This window comes from Vombatus ursinus, unplaced genomic scaffold, assembly GCF_900497805.2.
Source record: "Vombatus ursinus unplaced genomic scaffold, bare-nosed wombat genome assembly UNPS02009205.1, whole genome shotgun sequence".
Taxonomy (NCBI): domain Eukaryota; kingdom Metazoa; phylum Chordata; class Mammalia; order Diprotodontia; family Vombatidae; genus Vombatus; species Vombatus ursinus.
Window position 1 is genome coordinate 44941589 of NW_020948983.1, and position 21119 is coordinate 44962707.

The following is a 21119-nucleotide window of genomic DNA, read 5'->3' on the forward strand; positions in this document are numbered from 1 at the left end:
CCTACTAATGCCATGTGAGCCTTACACACACCACTGGAGCTGGACATCTATTACTGGATTATTTAGTTTGGTTAAACAAATTGAGATCTGGGGGTAACCGAGGCTCAGAGACATTAAGCTACTTACTTATGTTCTCACAGCCAGCTAGTGTCAAGAAGCAGAAATTGAACATACATCTTGATTGAACACACTGAAATGCCCTCCTACTGCCATTTCTCTTCTTCCCAGGTACTACCTCCAAGTAATATGGGAAATAAGGCATAACACAACCCTTCTCTTTCTCTTGCAGCATACCCAAGTGTTAGTCTCTTCCACAGCTATCATGAAAAGTCTGTCACAAATAGCTGTTGCCATAAAATTACAGTTAAAACACTACAATCACCTTGGAATTTAACCTGCTGTCATTTTTTGATCTATGAAAATGAAATCAGGCCTGTATTAGAGAAACATTACAAATACTAACACTAGTAGTTTAGAAGTTAATTTTCTTTAACTCTCCAAGGTTATTTAGCCTTGCATTTCAGTGACACAAAAACAATCATCAGGTCATCCTTTCTATTTGGTAGAGAATAAATCCTCTGGCCTTCACAGATGGGCTAAAAAAAAAAAGAGCAGAGAATATAACTCAATTCTGCATAATAAATTACAACCTAAATTTATAAGAGTAGTCTTTTAAATAAAAGTTATACCATGAAGAACTCTTCTTAATTTTCTGGTAAACAGAATGACTAATCTTGATTGAACCTTAAAGTCAAGTACTTATTACACCAGAGATTCTGAAAGTTTGATAAAACTGTTAGAAGTGTTCTAACAGGTATAATTCCTTAACATGTAACCCTAAAATGCTGTCATGATGGTTTTCCATTCCCAAATCTTTCATCCTAATCTATCAAGATTTCTCCTAAACACTTATTTTGTCTATTTGTGTTATGTATGCATTTGTCTTATCCCATTAGATTTTCAGTTCCTTGAAGGCAAAAGCCTGCATTTTATTTCATCTCTATACTAATCTCTACATTTCACCTAGCCCTAATATACTGTTTACAGTAATACACACCTAGTTTTTAAAAAATGTTTTGCATTTTAGATGATAATATGGATCCCTGTTTAATAATATGTAAATTAGTCCATCCATTACTTCATCAAAATTATATGGAAATGATAAAAAAAATTTTTACAACCATGTAAATTAAATACAAAACTTTACCTAACAAGACTCTATTCACTCTGCACCATCACTACAGGAAGAAATCTTTAGCAAAAAGAACACTGGAGGGCAGCTAGGTGGCACAGTGGATAGAGCACCGGCCTTGGAGTCAAGAGGACCTGAGTTCAAATCCAGCCTCAGACACATAACATTCACTAGCTGTGTGACTCTAAGCAAGTCACTTAACCTCAACTGCCTCACCAAAAAAACAAAACAAAACAAAACAAAACCAACCAAACAAATAAAAAACAACAACAAAAAAACCACACTGGTTTAGGAGTCAGGAGATTAATTCTTATATTTCCTATTTCCTTTCCTCTCACTTACTTCTCAACCCCCTGACATCTGGCTCCCAACCTCACTCAACAGAAACTGCTCTCCCAAAAGTTACCAGTCAACTCTCAAATGCCAGAACTGATGGTGTTTGTCTGTCTGTCTGTCTCTCTCCTCATCCTTCTAAACCTGCAGCATGTAACACTACTGACCATACTACTCTCCTCCTGTATACTTTCCCTTCTCTGGGTTTTCATGAAAATATGCCTTCCTAGTTTTCCTTCTACCTGTCTTAACACTCCTGTTTCCTTTGCTGGTTCACATTCCAAATTCCACCCTTAACTGTGGATGTAACCCCAAGGCTGTGTCCTGGGCCCTATCCCTCTACACTATCTCAATGACTTTATCAGCTTCCATGGGTTTAATTATCATCACCATGCCGATGACTTCTAGATCTATAGACTAGCACTAGCCTCTCTCTTCAGCTCCAGTTTCATATCACTACCACCTACTGGATCTCAAAGTCACCCACTCATCCTACTTACCTCCTAGTGGTCAAATCTTATAATTTCCAATTCTACAATCTATCTTGCATGTATATACATATATATATCCATATCCATATATGGATATGTCTATATCTATATATATATCTCCATCCCCTTCTCTCCACTCACATAGCCATATTCTTATTCAAGCCCTTATCACTTTCACTTGGATTGTTAGAAGAGTCTAAAGTTTAGACTTTCAAAGTTTATACATTTCAAATGGCCTCCTAAATTGGTCTCCTAGCCTCTAATATCTCCACATTCCAATCCATCCTCTATTCAGCTACCACAGCGATTTTTCTTAAGCATAGGTCTGACCATGTCACTTCCCTACTCGAACTCTGGTGGTTCTCTATTACTTATAGGAGTAAATACAAACTCCTGTTTGGCATTTAAAGCTCTGCACAATCTGGCCAACCAAGCTATCCAGCCTAATTACATATTATTGCCCTTCATTCACACTATAGACAATCCAGTGATACTGCTTTCTTTCCTTATACATTATTCTATGCCTTTGCATTATCTGTCTTCTATGCCCAGAACACACTTCTTCGTCTCTTCAGTTTTCTAGTTTCTCTGGCTTCCTTCAGGTTTCAGTTCAAGTGCTACCTTCTCCATAAAGCCTTTCCTGATCTCAGCCACACACCAGATTATTGCATATGTCTATATATGTACATGCTGCTCCCCCAGCAAGACTGCAAGCTCCTCAAGAACAGGACTATTCCACTTTGTCTCAGTATCATCACAGCACAGTGCTCAGCACACAGTATATGCTTAATAAATGCTTGCTGACTGATTTAACAAAAATCTGAGCACGCATGTTCAGGCCACTGCAAAACACAAAATCTTTGCCCTTAGGATGCATATAAAACACCATGCAATTAAGACAGCATTGCTGTGTAAAGCAGAGTTTGACTGGTGCTATTCCCTTCCTACAGAGCTGAGAGGAAGAAGGTATTTTTTTCTTATATTACAGAGAAAAAATTTTAAAAAACAATGCATGTAACATCCTTCATTGATGATAAAAGTCTTGAATACCACACCTCAGTTAAAATAAGAACTCTAAATAGCAACTCTCATTATCCAACCTTACTCTATAGCTTTTTTCTAGATACCTTAAAAATATAATACAAGTGACAAAGGATGCCAAGAAAGTAATTGTGAAAATACTTCCTCGAGTGCCACATTTCAGACCAAGAGGCCAGAGTTTTGTCTATGGTCTCCAGTCAGCTAAGTGCTGGAGAGGCTCTTGAACTTAGTATTCTGCTGCTATTCACCATGCCACTAACTTCCAAATATCCAAAAAGCAACAATGGCATTGCTAGTCAACCCAGACTCCAATGAAAATCCAATTCTGCTGCCGCCATTTTCAACCACAATTTTCTTAGGCCTTTGCACTTTCATCTGATAAAGTAACCTCAATATCACTCTGATATTGAATCTTCTTTCCAGGTTTCCAGAAATGATACTTACAGTCAGTTCTCAGGACGTTAGGTAGGATGAAGATCTCACAACATCTGAGAAACAGAGTGCCCAGGAGATATCTACGAGTTTCAGGACCAACTCTTTTGTTAATGTTAAAAAGAACATTGAAAACATTAAGTCTAACCTCCCTATTCTGGCATTCATCTAAAAGAAAGTGGCCACAAGTATACTAACATTTAAAGTGTACATCAAAACAAACACATATGACAGACACTACAAAGAAGCACATTTATAATACTCTTACAAGGGTGAATTCTTAACCAGACAAGAGTTAGAAGTGGTTACAAAAGATAAAATAATTTTAATTACATAAAATTTAAAAGCTTTTTGCATCAGCAAAATTAATGCAATTAGGACAAGAAAGGAAGAAAGAAATTGAGTAAAAAATTTTTTATCAAACATCTCTAACAAGGATCCGACATTCAAGATAAAAAGGCAACTAACAGAAATATAAGAACAGAAACCCCCTCAAAGATAAGCAGTCAAAGGATATGAATGAACAGTTCTCACAAGGATCTTAAACTATTAACAATCTAATGAAAGAATGCTCCAAGTAACTAACAATAAGAGAAATGGTTAATTAAAATAATCCACAACTTTCAATTCACATTGAGACAATTGTCAAAGGTGACAATTTACAGTCAGTGTCGGAGGAGTTGTGGAAAAAAACAGGCACACTAACGACTGGCTGATAAAAGCTACAAATTGGTTCAATAATTCTGTAAAGCAATTTGGAATTAAACTAAGAAAGCTGCTAACAATACCTATTTTTTGATTCAAAGATTTCTTTGCTGAGCATATCTCCCAAGGAGATCAGTGACAAACAGAAAGGCACCAAAATAGTCATAGCAGCACATCTGTAGCAGCAAAAAGCTAGAAACAAAGTATATGCCCGTCAACTGGGGAGAGGCTAAACAAACTATGGGACATGAATAACAGAACATGCTGAAAGAAAAAATAAAGATGATGATTACAAGGAAGCACAAGAAGACCTATATGAACTGATGCAAAGTCAAGTAAGAAGAATTAGGAAAACAATGTGCATTGTAACAAGAACAACGTAAATGGGAAAGAACAGCAACACAAACTAAATGTTGAGAAATTATGACCAAAATTATCCTCAAAGGAGGGATATGAGAAGATACTTCCCCTCATTTCTTTATAGATATGAAGGAGTATGTGAAAAATGTCACAATTTCAATGTTGATTAGTTTTGCTAAACTATTTTTCCCATTTTTAAATTCTGTGTTATACGAGACTCTTGGGGGTAGGGGTGGAGAGATACATTAGGAAATAATGGTGATGTAAAAACAAAATACAAAAATTAGTTTAACAATTTTAGTTTTAAAAAATTTCAGAATATTACATCCTGAACTTCCATTCATATAATTAAGCATGGAAAATACTTCTGTTTTAATAGAAAGCCAGAAATATAGAATCCATAAGACAGCTGCTTACCATTGCATAAAATCCTCAAAACAGCTGTGTTTGCTCACGGACTTTCTTAGCTATCTTTTATCTTTGAAAAATAAGACCCCTTACACATATTTAGCTTAATGCCAATGCAATTGAAGGGGGAAGAGATCAAAGTGTGCACTCTGATCAAGTCTTGTCTTTACTACATAACTTAGTGATTTTATAAATTGAAATGAAAACAAAGGATACTCCCTGCATCACTGAAAATGTGCATATCTCTAAAATTTCAACCAGAACAAACTCTGATTAGAAGAAATTTAAAAGCATACATTGGCAAGAATAAAATGCTTCCATGATCTTGGGCAAATTTATCTCAAATGAAAATTAACTGTTTGCTACATATTAATGTACCCTTAATTATGTAATTTCCTTTCCTTGCATACATTATTACTTAGGAGAAAAGTACCCCATTTTTCAAAAACGCTTCTAGTAAAATAGCATCTCTGAATTGGAAGTAAAAACATAAAAGGCGTCATAATTTTTTAAAGTTTGTTTCAACTCAGCTTCTTTTTGAAGGAATGAGGAATGCATTAGAGAACAAAGGACCTTCTACTTCATTGTAAGCAAATAATTTTTAGTCACTATTTCTGAAGAAATAATTTTTCTATATCGAACTTATTATTGTTGGATCAAAGTTTGCTACATCATGTTGCTCAAAACCTCTCAATGGCTCTCTGTTGCCAAGCAACAGAGATCTTATTCCCTTCTGTTTGTCCCTCTCCTATATTCTTAATTTCCATTTGATGTTGCCTATTTACATGTTTAGGCCACTGAAGACAGGAAATAAAACTTTTATCTCTGTATTCCTCCTTGCCTAGAAGAATGTCTTATATATAGCAGTATAATTTTTGAAATTTTTAATTGAATTATGATGACCTCTTGATATGGTCATGACTCGCCATTTAACTAGTTTGGGCCTCAGGTTCCTTATCTGTGAAATGCAATGGTTTGACTACACAAGTCTGAAAATCCCTTTCTCATGTTCCACTATTTGATAACTATAGGCTGGAAACAATTACAGTGAATTAATTTCTTTTTCAGAATTAAGTAACAAACACCAAGCACCATTATTAAAAACTGAAGGCAATACTTGTGGAAGAAAAACAGAGGATCCTTCAGTTAAATATAAGAAAAAGAAATGTGAAACTTGTTAGGGGAAAAAGTGAAACACAAACCAGAAACAAAAATATGAAGGGCATGTGATAACTTCATAACAGAACTTTCAATGTGAGAGGGATATATGAATTTCCCATATTATTTCAATACTAAACGCCAAAAATGTTTACAAACTATTAAATAACTTTGTTCTTACCTCATAAGACCAGACACACTGTACTCCAGCAAATCTCCGGACACACCGTCCCACCTCCACATCTTCATGGGTTGTATACATTTCTCTCAAGCATTCTCCAATATGTGGTACCATTCTTCGAAGCACCTCTCGGCTCATGATCACACCAGGACCACCCATGCAGAAATTCTCACCAGGCTCTAATGCCAATTTTCCCATCTCTTCTGTTGTGCCCAGTCCTGTCTGCCCAAGAAAGAGGGGTTCACTGCTATTCAAACTCCTTAGAAAATTCTCCAGACGATCTCCTTTGATGTAAACATCATCATCAGCTCTCATAAACCATTCATACTTGTCCAAGTAGTGGTCGTGCATGTACTTGAGCATCATAAAGGACTTCTTCTGGGGTGGATAGGAGTCATCCACACCCTGTAGTGGCACTATAGGAATTGGGATAGATGTGTCTGAACCCTCACTAGAGAAGAATTCAACTTTCCCAGGAATCGTCTTGGACCATGTTCTAGAATTAAAATAAATTCCAATTAGAGATCAAATTAGAGAGAAACCACTTTCATTTTCAATAATCTTTCATACTTCACGTTTGCAGAGTTTTGGCTATCTGCTCATTCTGAAAAATTAGTGCTTTCTCTCCCTCTATTATTTCTAACTGAAAATGTATTGAAGACAAAGATCAAATCCTGTTACAAAGAACGCCATGGGGTGAAGGGTGGAGTATCAAAACGTCCCCTTCATATTTAAATTTTACTGAATGACTATAATTAGAAAACAGATTTACAAGGCACCAAGGACCATTACTCAGGGATGTAGGTACCCAGAAGAAGTGTTGCATATGAAGCAGAAGCAAGAGAATTCACTGTGAGTACAGACTTCTCCTATCTCCAAAAAACTAAGGCCTGGATTTCCCTATCTGTGAATCACTTGTTCTCTTCAATCAAAAAGTACACAGCTTTGAAAACCAATTCACATACATTATCTAATTTACTCTTCACAAAAGCCTTTTAAGGTGGGCAGGACAACCATTACCTCCAATTTTAAAACACAAACCCAGAGACTAAGTGATCTGCCCAAGTCACACAACAGTAACAATCAAAACCAGACTGGAGGCAGCGAACAGCATTTGGTTTTGAGTTGGAGGATATAACTTCGAATCCCAATTCTGCCACTTATACCTGTGGGATCCTGGTCAAGCCACTTATCATCTCTCCACCTTGGTTTCTTCATCCATAGAAGGATAGGGTCAGATGGGATGACCTCTATGGTCCCTTCCAGTTCTCAGTCTAAGGTCCCATGCAACTAGCTCTTCTCACTTCGAGTATAATCCTCATCCTCTATTACACCATGACACTTCTCACTGTTGTCTATTAATAATAATAACATATACATATATAAAAACAAAAAAAATAATAAAGTCCATGGACTTTAAGAGACCGTGGAGAAGGTAGGAATCAAAATTCATTATCTTACCTTTCAAATCTAGGGTAACAGCAAAAATGGCAGTCCCAAGAGCATGTTTTAACTAATTTGGAATACAGACAACAATCTCAAAACTTTGTTAAAAGCTTCTCTGTTTTGGGGTTATTTAGCTATTCCTTTTTAGGTAACAAAAGAAACAAAACGAATGATATCTGTATTTCTGTTCTTTTAGCTAGTAGTTTGAGAAAAACAAGTTCCCTGAGGTCAAGAACTGTGTTGTTTTCCATTCTTATATTCCCAATGCCTATTGCTATATCTCACTACACACAACAGGCATTCAGTTACTATTGGCTAAATCGAAAAGGAGTTTCTTAAACTTCTTCAGCAATAAGAATCTTTCTCAAAAAAGGTATAATTTTAATCTAGAACAAAATTCAAGATTTTAAAGGGTTTTTTTTTGCTAGTCTTATACATTTTTGGGGAATTATGAGAATTACTTTTAAAGTAATAATAAAGTGCAAAAAAGATGCAAAATCCATTATGACACTCTACATTAATAATGCATTCTAAGCACCGAGCAAAATGATCATCATGGCTTTGTCTCAAAGAACAGATTATAACTCCAACATTGCTTGGGCAACAGCCTAGAAGACATTTCTCTTATTTATCTTATTATTAAATTTAGCTATTTAAAAGGCAAATCAAGTTATGCAATCCAATTTTTACTCATTAGGTTACATAAGTCCATCAAAATCTTATACTACAAAATCTGAACCAATTCTATCACTTTTACCATCTCATCTACTGAGTCTTTGGCCCATCCATCCATGCAGTCTCTCATCCACTGCTATTTATCACCTTCAAATTCAATTTAACAAACATTTATCAAGGGTCTCTAAAATGCAAGGAATTACACTTTTAAGTGGGAACAATTTTTCCAATCCACTTACCACTTAAAATTTTTTTTCCTCTTTACAATTTAGGACCCTATTTCCTCTTCCTTCCTTACTAATAACGTTGCAGAACCCAAGGTGAAAGTTAGCAGACTATAATGTAACTTGGTTGTACTCAGTCACCCTTTAAGTCTGACTGGGCAAAAGAGAGAAACAGTGTCAATGCCTATTATTCACAAGTAATGCTTGCTTGCTACTCTTGGGTAATCTTTAAATTTAAAGACAGGTGATATTATAAAAAAAATTTTAATCTCATTTCATGTTTTAAGCAGTAATTAATCTAAAATTATGTTAATGAACTAAACAAAGGTGAGGAAAGGGAGAAATACTACTTAAGAGTGAAAACTTAAGCATCGCAGAATTTTAATTTGATCCAAATTTTAAATAAATATAAATTTTCCACTTATGTCCATCTAGCAAAATGCCCTAACTACATATAAAATAACGATTGTACTGATAGTCACGCTTTCAATTATTTTTGGAATTTTTACTTTGTATTTAATCTTTAAATGGAAGTACGGATTTGACATCTCACTGAAAGCATCTACTTTCCTTCCTAATGTTCTCTTGAGACCTAGAAATACAAATCAATGCAAATTGTAGTTTAATTTTAATTATTTCATGCATAAAGTTTTGTTTGGCTACAGAACAAAGTAGTGGCTATGACGCTTTTGAAGTGTTTTTGAGTTTAGTGTTACTGGCATCAACAGCGTTTAGAATTAGAAAAATTTTTAACAGGATGCAAAACCCTAACAAATGACATGACAAAAAACAAAAGAAAAGAAAGGAAGAAGTTTTCCTCATGCTGAAATACATAGAATATCTATGGTATTCCAAGTATGAATAGGTCAACTGGTTTTTCTAGTACTTAGTGGAATGATTGAGCAAAGTATAATATTATCAATATAATAAAAGTAACTCTGCCTAGTTAGTTTTTCTACTACCATACAATATAAGATTGATTAAATTAGTAGTTAAGAATCATATATGGCAAGGGGTTTTTGCTGTATTTTCTATTTTAATTAAAAAGTTTAAAATTTTTATTTGTCTTACATTCTCCAAGGAAGGGTTAAAGAAAATGGCAACTGAACTCCTTAAATTCCCTCTTAAATTTGCCATTTCTTCAAAATTCTCTTTTTCTTTTGATGACACCATTAACCTTCCAACTACCTAGGTTTGAAACCTTAGATTTATTTCTGACTCTCCCTTCTCTCTCACCTTCCACCTTTTGCCAAATCCTTTGATTCTGACTCCACAACACTGCTCACATTTGATCCTTATAGCTACTCATACCACCGCCATCCTAGTTCAGAAGACACATCACCTCTTGCCTAGTCTAATCTAAGAGCCTCCAAACTAGTCTCCTTCACTCCAATCTCTCTCCTCTTCAAAATAAATATGCCTATCTACAGGAGAGGGCTGACAATGTCAATTCCCTACTCAAAAACCTTTAGTTGGTACCAACTGCCTACAGAACAAAACACAAATCCTTAACCTAGCATTTAATATTCTCCACCATCTGACTCCCTCCAATTCTGTGATCCTATCACATTACTCCTGACCCTTCTCATTTCCATGCATTTGCCCAGGCCTCTTTACACCTCTGCCTGCCTAATCCAATTCTTCAGCTCAAGTGCTCTACCCCCTGTATGAAAGCTTGCCCTTGAAAGTCCTCCTCTCCTTCCTCAAGTTTTCCTAGAGCACCTTGAATCTTTCCTTTGCTCATATCACATTCTACTCTGCATTATATTTATCTGTATACATATCACTATCTAATATTGTCAACTGCTTGAGGGAAAGTTAGTATTATTTTTTCATCTTTATGTCTCCAGAATATGGCACTGTGCCTGGAAACATAGTTATGTCCTTATATGTTTGACTGAGTAGTTTAAAGTCTGGGAAAAGATACAGGTTCCTTTATGTTGGGGCTATTGGCCCTCTCAGCAATATTCTCTATACAAATCTTGTTTGCTGGCAGCCCAGCAATGAAGAAACAAGGAGTAGATACTTAGTGGAGCAAGTAAAAGGGCCGAGGGGAAATAGTGACAAAGTCCCTTGAATCTCAATACCTTATTACAAGCTTTTTTATTCACAGTGCTTTTGGAAAACAAATTCTAAGAATCTCTGTGACTGAGAGTTGTTTAAAAAAAAGAGATCGACTGTTAGGCTGTTAATGAAAATGTATATTTAAATTAAGATATAACTGGTAGGCTTTTGGGGGTTAATTCTGAGATGTTGTGGCTAAAATAAAAAAGTCCTTTTACTTCCTCTTCATCAATGGTCATAGGGTAAGGGCTGTTTTTCTACAAGATGGAGCATATTTTTATAATTTAAGATTTTCCCTTCTTTGAAAAGTGAGGTCCATTCATTGATTGTGATTTATATATTAAAAAAAAAAAAAAACAACTCAGCCATCTGGTATGCACTAACTTCTCTAAAGTTCAAATCCAAGCAAATTTTACTGGATTGTTTCTTTTATACACACATCTGTAAAGCTTGCTACATAACAAGCTTCAACCAGTAACTTTTTATTCCCAGAAGTATTTAATAAATACCCACAGTACATGAAAGAAACAATGTCCCTACCAGGAAAAAATATACTAACAGAATTTTGACCCAAAAATTCTTTCTCTGCTATCCAATCAAAAACTGAAAAATCTACCCAAAATTTAACCTTTTGCTAGGAAACGTGAAGACAATGGTAAGCGGGGAGATAATTCCATTTGTGAAAATGCTATCTTTTTTATATGGCCCCAAAAATTATACATGACACTGATTAGCTAATGACAATAGGCACAGCTCTTTAGCACTTTGCTTTACATATATACATATTAACCCTCATTCTCATCACATGTCCAGCCCATCTCCTTTTCTGATCTTGCATTTACTATTTTTTATACCACGAATAAAATGAAGTTTATAAATTCATCGTTGGTGACATGCTGCACCCTATTTATACTTACCATTTGTTCCTTTCCACTACCCTTCGAAACAGACATTGCAGGTGGACAACGAATGAACTAAGCCCAGAAATGGATGGGACAAAGAATAGGCTGGATTTCATTTGTTTTAAGCGTATAATGCCATCAATGATCTTAAGGTGCTTACTGACACAAAAACCTATATTTTTAATACACATGTTCTTCCAGTGATGCTCTATGGTTGTAAATTATAGAAAATCACAATGCCTGAAGAATCCAACTTGTGAAGAAAGGTACTATTGGTATTATTAAATTCATCTTATCATTGAGGAAATTGAGGGTCAGAATGGTCAAGTAAAACTTGCCTGTGGTTAAAAAGTTAGTACATGTCCAAAGCACAATTCAAGCCAAGTCTCTAACCCTAACTTCATCACTTCCAACTACGTCAGTTCATATGAAGGCTTGCTTTGAACTAAAACCGTATTTGCATTTTCATATGTTTGAAAATGTTTTCTATATTTAGACCAATTATTTCAACAAACTATACACATGAGAAATTAGACTACTTTTCCCACCAAAACAAAAATCCATCATTTTAACACTAATATTTTTCTATAACACTAAGAATCATGGAATATCACACTCTCTAAAGAATAAAAATTATAGGTTACCCAAGAGACAATGCAGTGATTCATAGGGGGATTAGTAGGCCTTAGCGTATTATTGATTATGAATTACATGAAAAATATTTCATAAAAGATATCACCAAAAGATATCTTATCAGAAAAGGAAAGAAGCCTTGCTCTCATTACTATACAGTAAGGGCAAGGGATAATGGAGGGAGTTCCCATATAAAGTTAAGAAACCTAGAGAAAGGTTTCGGGCACGTTGTGCAGAACCTTCTGGATAATTATATGTATAAGAGAATATTTATAAGAGTCACAAAGGCAAAAAAAGTAAAAGTTCAACCAACTTCAACTTTTTAAATGACATAAGTAGAAAATAGAAGGTAGACAAGAAAGCCACAACAAATTCACTTTTCCTTTAGAAAGGATTACTAGTTTGGTATTCAGGGAAATGTTATAGATAGATACAGTTTAGCCATAATTTAGCAAAGTAGCTACCAAAGTCTCAGGCTAGCTTTGGGGAAAAGCTGTGGGATAGACAATAATACACCTAAATGAATTCAGAACTGGTGAATGGCCAGACCCAAAGGGTAGTCAATAATATTTCCAGTTAGAAGGAAGGCTTTACTGTAGTGTCCCAAGTATCTATGCTTAGTCCTACAATGTTGAACATTTTTAACCAGTGACTAGAACAAAGGCATAGATGGTATATACTTATCTATTAGTAGATTACACAAAGCTGTTAGGCATAACCTTAGTTTTCTCATCTAAAAAACTGGGACAATAATATCTGCACTATCAACATTTTCACAGATTATTACAAGGCAAATGATTTGTTAAACTGTAAAACACCATATAAATATGAGCCAATATCAGTACCTACTCAAGGCTTGTTAATCTGTTGATTCTACCCTAAGTCTCAAATCCATACCCTGCTCTACTCATACCACAACCACCGTTATTCAGGGACCTCATCACCTCTTACCTGGACTTGCAAAACAGCCTTATTTGTTTTCCTGAATCCTTTCTCTTCCCTCTCCACTCAGCTGCCAAGATGAAGTTGCTAAAGCACATGCTAGAAAATGTCACTCCCTTGCTCTAAAAGGTGTGACTCATTAATGCCTCTGGGCAAGAGGGGTTCTTAACGGCTTTTTTTGGGGGGGGGTCATTTCATTAACCCCTGGTGAAACCTATGGACCTCTTCTCAGAACAATGTCTTAAAATGTATAAAATAAAATACATAGGTTTATAAAAGAAACAGATTATGTTGAAATAGTTATCAAAATATTAAAAAGAGACAAGTTCAGGGACTCCAGGTTAAGAATCCCTTGATCTAAGATAAAATACAAACACCTCCATCTAGTATGTAAAGCCCTTTACAACTTGACTCTAACCTACTTTTCCAGGTTTACTTCATGTCATTCTTTCAGGCACTCACTGGTCCAAACATGCCCACTGGCTGCCATTCTGTGTATACCACACTTCATCTCCTTCTCCACACCTTTGCATGAACTATCCTCCATTCCTGGAATGCTCTCCTTCAATCTCCATCTCTTAAATTACTTCCATCTCTGTAGATCCTTCAAAGTTCAGCTGAAGTACCACCTCCTTTCCTAATTTTCTATGTTTGTTAGGGTCCTGCCTAACATACCACCGACCCTGTAAAATCACTTTATATTTACCTTGTATATAGTTTGTATTTACTTATCTGTGTACAGGTTGTTTTCCACCAGAGGTGTATAATAAGCTCCTTGAGGGAAAGAACTGTTTTTGTATTTATAACAACAACGTCTCGCAAATATGGATACTTAAACGCTTGTTAAACTGAAACTCTAGGAAAGATGTTAACAAGCAAAAATGAGAAACCAAAACTGTTTTCCCTTTTTTATTCCTACCAAAGTCTCCAAATAACCCACATCTATATATGGATTATTTGCTGATAATCAACATAGGACATGGGGTATAGCAATCTTTGGATCTAAGTTTTCAAAAACTTTTCCCCCTTTAATTTTGTATCCTAACTATGAAATGCATTTTATTGATATCTTTTGTCTTTTTAAATTAAACTTTTATATCCTTTTTGAACTTACTGCGGGGGTATGATATTGGCTGTGGGTCTTAACCTAATCTCTGCCAAACTGCTTTTCTATTTTTTCCTGTCATTCTTGTGAGCAGAAAAAAAAATCCTTATCTCAGTAATTTAATGTTCTTGGGTTTATCTACACTGCACTGTTTCTGACTGCCAATTTCAGCTGGTAAAGCAATGATGGACCAATAAGGATTTCTGACCACCCTCTGACAGTAAGTAGAAAAATTACTCAGGTCAAGTCATGTACTTCAACATGTGATCAACCTAAGATCCAAATAAGTTACCTAGAAAATACATACCCTTCAAATATAAAAAGAAAATACAGTAGACTCCAAGCCTTTTAGGACCGTCTAGGGATGAGTCATTCCAAATAGTCAAGTTTTCTGAATATAGTTGAGACTTTATTCAAGCAGCAGTTTGTTTTCTTTTCTTTTTTTATATAGTTTGGATAATCTTTTAAAAATTTATTATACACTTCCTTGTGAGCATAAATAATTTAACCTTTTCTTGATGACTCAAAGTCCATCCTTGTGAATACATGTAATTATAAACATCTCACTTATACAGAAGCTTTGTAATAATTACATTTATCTCATTTAAGTTCACAGAACTACGAAGCAAGTAGTCTTAGTATTTTATTCTGATTTAATAAATGAGAAAACTGAGTTTTGGAGAACTTAAATGTTATGTCCAAACTCCATCAGTAGTAGGAAGCAAAGCTGAGAGAGATTCCAGGCTTTTCATACTACACAATAGATTTCCAGTGATTATACAATACTGCAATACAGAAAGGTCTCAGTGCGATGCACAGGGCTGTTGGCCCCATATATTTAAATTCTTAAGTTTATTCTTTCTAGTTTCCTGTTCACTTGCCGTCACAGACTATTGATTACTTTTCACTGTACCTGCCTATAACAGCTCCTTCTTCTAATTTACTTCTTCTGACTTGATAGAATTATGTGTAAAGCAGGAATAAGCAGAAAGTCGTGGTCTGGGAGCCCCATGGTCAGAAGAAAAGCTTTTACTGTATTGACTTTGTGAGACCTATTCTGGCCGCTCCAGTTGTCTTTTTTTGTTGTTGTTGTTTTGGGGTTTCTTTGTTTTTTTAATCATTGCAAAAGAAAGGAGTATGGTATAGTTTAAAAAAATAAAAACACACCGGATTTGTTGTCAGAGAACTCTGCTCTGCTACTCCCTATCTGTGTGACTTTGAAAAAACTCACACCATTTCTCAGGGCCCTGGTCTCTTCATCCATAAAATGAGGGGACTGAACATGGTGATCTCCAAACTTCCTTCCAACTCTAGGTCCTATTATACAAGATGACTTCAAGGGTGTCACTGCATATAGTAAGAGTGTCATTGTACACAGTAATTTATACTAACAGTTTCAAGTACATCCAGGTCCACTAACCAAGTACTATCTTTGCTACAACAAAAGGTTCAAGCCTAAATTTGCACCAAAATGACTTTATTACTTCATTTAAGGACTGAACATTGACTTTCAGCTTAAAAATGGTCCAACCTAACTCTAAGGTATAAATCAAATACAAAATCCTCTGTTTGGTATTCAAAGTCCGTCATACTCTAGGCCCTTTTCCAACTCCTCTTATTTTTAGCACCTTCCCTCTGTTAATTAATTCCCATTTATCCTATATAGAATTTATTTGTGCATATTTGTTTGCTTGTTGTTTCCCCCACTAGATTGCAAGTTCCTCAATAGCAGGGACTGTCTTTTACCTTTCCTAGTAACCCCAATACTTAGCGAATTATCTAGATATTAAGTACTTAATAAATGTTTACCGATTGACTAACTAGTCTATAACCATGAAATCCAAGTCAAGCCAATTCTCTTTTGGGTTAACAATTATCTGGTTGAATGACAACTCAGAGTCAGTCAAAATTATCTTTAGATTAGGAAAATGTTAAACTGCATGGTGCCAAAGCCCAAACAACGAGGAGAGCTCACCTCACAAGTCCTCTGAATCCTAATTACTTCCTCAATAAGGGTATAGAGGGAAAGTCCCAGAAAAGATTCTTTATTTTGTTTTAAAGGAGCCAAGGAAGGAAGAGAAGGAGGGAAAGAGTAGTGGTATCACAAAAAAAAGACAGTAATAAAGAGTCGGAAGGCCAAATGATCTATATTTCTACCTTGCTCGAGATATCCCAAGAGTATCCATTAGAGAAGCATGGAAGACAAAGCATTAGGGTCATTAACACCCAAAAGTAAAAGGGCATTTAGAAGAGAAGAGTGAGCCAAAGTCAAGAAGATGTAAAACATGACAGCCCAGGCTCTGGGAAAATATTAATCCTACTGATCAGACTTCAAAATAAGATTGGATTTGTTGTGTCACACAATTGATAACCTAACCACAGGGTAGTCAAATATCATAAGCTGTATTTAAAAAAGGTTGCTGCCAAAAATAAGTGATAATGAATTTCTACAATGGTTTTCATTTGAACATACAATATTTTTGCAACCACACTGAATAATTGATGTTTATATGTCACTTTAAAGTACGCAAAGCATTTCACATACAACATTACTGTGAGGCAGATAGGACAGATACCATGCTTATTTTATAAAGGAAGAAGTTAAAGTGGCATAGTGGTACTGTAGTCAGGAAGACCCTAGTTCAAATCTTGTCTCTTACTGTGTGACCCTGGACAACTCACTGAACCTCTGTCTGCCTCAATTTCCTTAGCTGGAAAAATGGGGATAATAATAGCACCTACCTCCCAGAGTTGCTGTTGAGAAACGAATGAGATATTCGTAAAGCACTTAGCATATGTGTAACACATATCCCACGCTTAATAAATGCTGTTTATTCCTTCTTTCTTTCCTTGGGCACAGGGATTAAATGACCATGGCCATACAGTTACTGTCAGAGGCAGGATTTGAACTTAGGCCTTCCTGGCTCTCCAAGAAAATTTAAGTGACTCACGTAAGGTAACAGGAAATCAGTTTACTACAGAATACAGTAGTTCTTTTGATGCTCAGACCAATCTACTATCCACTAAACTCCACTACATGTTTCTTTGGCTTACCAGTCAATAACCCTGCATGTTCAATCTGAACTTCGAATGTATGTAACACAGTGGAAACTTTAAGATTAAATACATATATGTAAAATCAGATCAGCATTGCTAGTACTGTAATTCCCCACTATTACTGCAGTATCTTTCTAACTCTTTTCTTCCCTTCTGGTATATTCAGTAGTAGACTCCTTTTTGATCTTCACTGCTAATTTTTTGGGGGAAAAAAAGAGACTCAGGCTAATAATGAGTCAGATATGATCCAGGGTCCAAAGCAGACATTTACAATAAGATGTAAATCCTAACTCAGCACTCTCATAGTCTGGTTCCATGTATTTGTACTTTGGTGGTATAAATAAGCAAACCAACTTTCCTGGCATATGTCTTGAAATCTCTCACATATAACCAATAAAAGTTTTTTTAAAGATTCAATTTCACGAAAATGGACATATTATCTTTTCCCACTATCTAATTTATGGCAAAAATTAATTCAGTTTCAGTCATAATTTAACAAAGTCTGACATCATTCCAGAAAATCTCTTTATAAAGCCTATTTAGTTAACGCCTGGTGCTCATCCTGAACATGAACCCATCTATTCTTCTAACTCATGCTGATCACTGCAATAGGTAATAATTATTCTTAACTTTGCTAATATTTAATACAAATTCTTTCATCCTTATGTAGGTAGATATTATGCTATCCCCCACACACCCAGTATTCTACTACAAAAAGGAAAAAGGTCTAAAATTTTAAATATATATTAATACCTGAGTATTTATTGAAAGTCATTATTTTTAAAAATTATATTTTGGTTATTAAAAAAATAGTATCCTCCCCCAAATAAAGACACTTAAGATTCCTATTCTATTATAAAACTACAATAGATCTCTCCCTGCTCTCCTTTTTATAGGAGTCCAATTACAATGATCAAAACCAGTCTTGATTTATTAGGATAGCTATCTTAACTGACAACAAAGACTCTTCTCTTTTGGCTGTTAGATGCCAGGAAGTTATAAGTGCTTCAAAAAATTGCAGCTGTTTTGGACAAATTCAGTTTGGAGTAGCAGAATTCCTTGTGGGCATCCCTCAATTTTTAAGAACCAAATGTTCATCCTAAGAGGCTCTCAAGACTAAATCAGGGGTTCTTGACGTTTTGTGGGTGCGTGTGATAGACGCTTTTCAGAATAATGCATTAAAATACTTTAAGGAAATGCTAAATTTCAGTTAGAAATTAGTGAAAATAAAGATGTTTTTTTTTCCTCCATCCAAATTCACAGATCCTTTTGACAATCTATCCAAGGACCTGAATGGTCCATCGACCCCAGATTAAAAAACTCCCTGGCCAGTGGAAATCTAGAGAAGGAATCTATCTAAATAAAGCACAGTTGGAATCCCTCTAGCTTTCTCAAGAGAAGGCTGTCTGTTTCCTGCTGTCAGGAAACTGACATAGTGTATCTTTGCTGTGTATCACCTGAAGACTCCACCACCACCACCCCCAAACACAAGAGGATGGCTAAATCTCTCTTCCAGGTTTAAACAGGTCTCATCTGACTGAGAGAAGTAGATTCAAAAGGACATTCCCTGCCCTCCCGAACCATCCAGAGGTTTGGGAAGAGGCTGGAGCCTAGAGGCTAGGAGTGAAGATGAAATCGGATGCCCCGAGGACTTGCCCGGGATGCAGAGTCTATGCAGGCAACACTCACTTGTAGGCGGCCACGGCTCGGTTCTCCAGATACTTCTGGGCTGTCATGACTCCCACGAAGAGAAAGTTCTTGGCCCGGGGTAGGTCGTCCGGGTGGCCGCCAGCGGCCAGCTCCGGAGACCAAAGCAGCGAGCCCCGGGAGTCCTCGCGCGCCCCGCCGAACGACAGCACAGGGGGCTGCTGCTGCTGTGGCGGCAGATCCTGCAGCTGCTGCTGCAGACGGCAGCCCTCCGGGCTGGCTTTGCGCCGGTGACCCGCTTTCTTCAGCTCCGAAGCGCGGGGCAGGATCAGCCTTGACGCCAGGATGAAGCCCAGGATGAGCCCTAGCAACACACTGAGCCAGGAGCGGCGGCTTCTCCCAGCCATTCCCCAACTGCCCGCCGGCTGCACAGCCTCCCTCGCCCCCTGAAAAACAGCCACCTCCCCCGGGAGCAGCCTCCTCCGAGCGGGCCCGACCCCACTGCGCTGCGCTGCTCGGCGCTGCGCTCCGCGGCTCCGGCCAGGGGCTCGCCCGCTGCAGTCCCTTATCCGCTCCCTTCACCGGCCGGCGGGAGAGAGCTGGCCCGTCACAGCACCCCGGTCTGGGGAGGCCACCCTGTCTGTCCTAGCGGCCCCGGGCCGGGGACAGGCAGCGCGGCCGCGCCTGCGGCCGGCCCCGCATACCCATGGCTCCTCGGGGTCCTCCTAATCCGCCCGCAGGCCCCTCGCTCGCCCCGCGAGCACCGGCGCTTTGTTCTGGCCGCGCCCCCCCTCCCACCCCCGCCGCGGTCCTGCGCCTTTAAGAAGGGACCATGCCCGGCGCGCGGCGGCGGCGGCGCTGGAGGAGGAGGAGGAGAAGGAGGAGGAGGAAGAAGAGGAGACGGCAAAGGGACTAGAGAGCGGCAGCGAGGGCTCCCGCTCGGCGTCTCGGGGCCGGAGTGGCAGCGCGTCCAGCAGCGGGGATCTCCCCTCCCTGCCTCCCCCCTGCCCCTCGGACTGGCTGGGCTCCGCTAAGCTAGCGCTACCCCTGCCCTCGTAGTCGCCGGCGGCGCCGCCGCTGCTGCTGCACATCCTCCGGCTCAGCTCGCCATTGCAAGAGGAGCCCCTCACGTCACGCACAGCGCGTTATGAAGCGGCTGCCGCGGCAGTGGTCCCGTGGCCTCGCTCGGGATCCGTCCTCGCTGCCCCATTGGCGCAAAAGTGAATGGGGGGCGGTTCACGTGGCCAAAGTTTGGCCAAAAATAAAAAAATAAAAAGAGAGACGGAGAGAAAAGAACCCTCCCTTACCGAGTCCCCTCCTTCTTCTTCCTCCCTCCTGCCCCCTCCCTCTTCCTCCTCCCGGCCCTAACATCCCCCCATCCCAGGCGCGAGCAGCTCTTGCCCCCCGCTCCGCTGCACCCCGGGCGAGGAGAGGAGGATGGCAACCCCCCGGGCCCAGGGGGAGGGCGGCTAACGGTCTCGGGGCTGGAGGAGATCTGGGCGGGATTCAGCACCCGGGGCAGTGCCTGAGCCGCACCCTCGCCTCGGTTCAGCCCCCGAGCCCGTTATTCGCCGGGCCTGAGAGGGAGCCGAGCCGAGCCCAGCCGAGCTGCCGCTCAGCCAGGGCGTGCCGCCGCCGGTGCCCCTCCGCGCCACACCCGCGCCCCGTCTAACCACTGCGGCCTCGCCTCCCTAGAAACCTGACGTGGAATAGGAAAGGGAGGGGTCTGGCCCCAGCCTCGCCGGGGTGGGAGGGGAGCCTGGCCACGCTGGGCCCCCACCCCCCTCCCCTTCTCTCGGCCCCACCGACGGTGGAGCTGCCCACGTCTGCACTGGTCGGGCTCGGGGCTACGTCAGCCCTACCGCTACCTGCGGGGCAGAGCCGCGCGGTGTCATCCCGGAGGCCCAGAGAGAAGGGCTTCTGCCAGGCTAGGGGAGCAAGGGACGTGGGGGGCGGGGAGGGGCAGGCTGAGGGGGCGCTTGTTTTAGCACGAGGAGGAAAAGTGGAAGCGGGTCTTCGTGCTGTTTTGTGCATAAACTAGTTTTCCATTTCTTTTCTTTTTCCTTTTTTTTAAATGTTCCTTTTCAAAATCCTAGATCTTCTATCGATGCCTGGGCCTGTTT

At 38.8% G+C, this 21119-nt stretch overlaps 1 protein-coding gene across 1 annotated transcript in view; it reads right to left on the minus strand.

Annotated features, from left to right (window-relative positions):
• CHSY1 (chondroitin sulfate synthase 1) overlaps positions 1-19483 on the minus strand; it is an 81325-nt gene extending 61842 nt beyond the window's left edge. Inside the window, exons 1-2 of the mRNA XM_027852038.1 lie at positions 19039-19483; positions 6302-6797 (exon numbers count right to left, since the gene is read on the minus strand). Of these exons, the coding sequence (XP_027707839.1) occupies positions 6302-6797; positions 19039-19403 (861 nt within the window). The 5' untranslated portion in view covers positions 19404-19483. The remainder of the gene's footprint in view (positions 1-6301; positions 6798-19038) is intronic.
• Positions 19484-21119: the final 1636 nt, after the last annotated feature.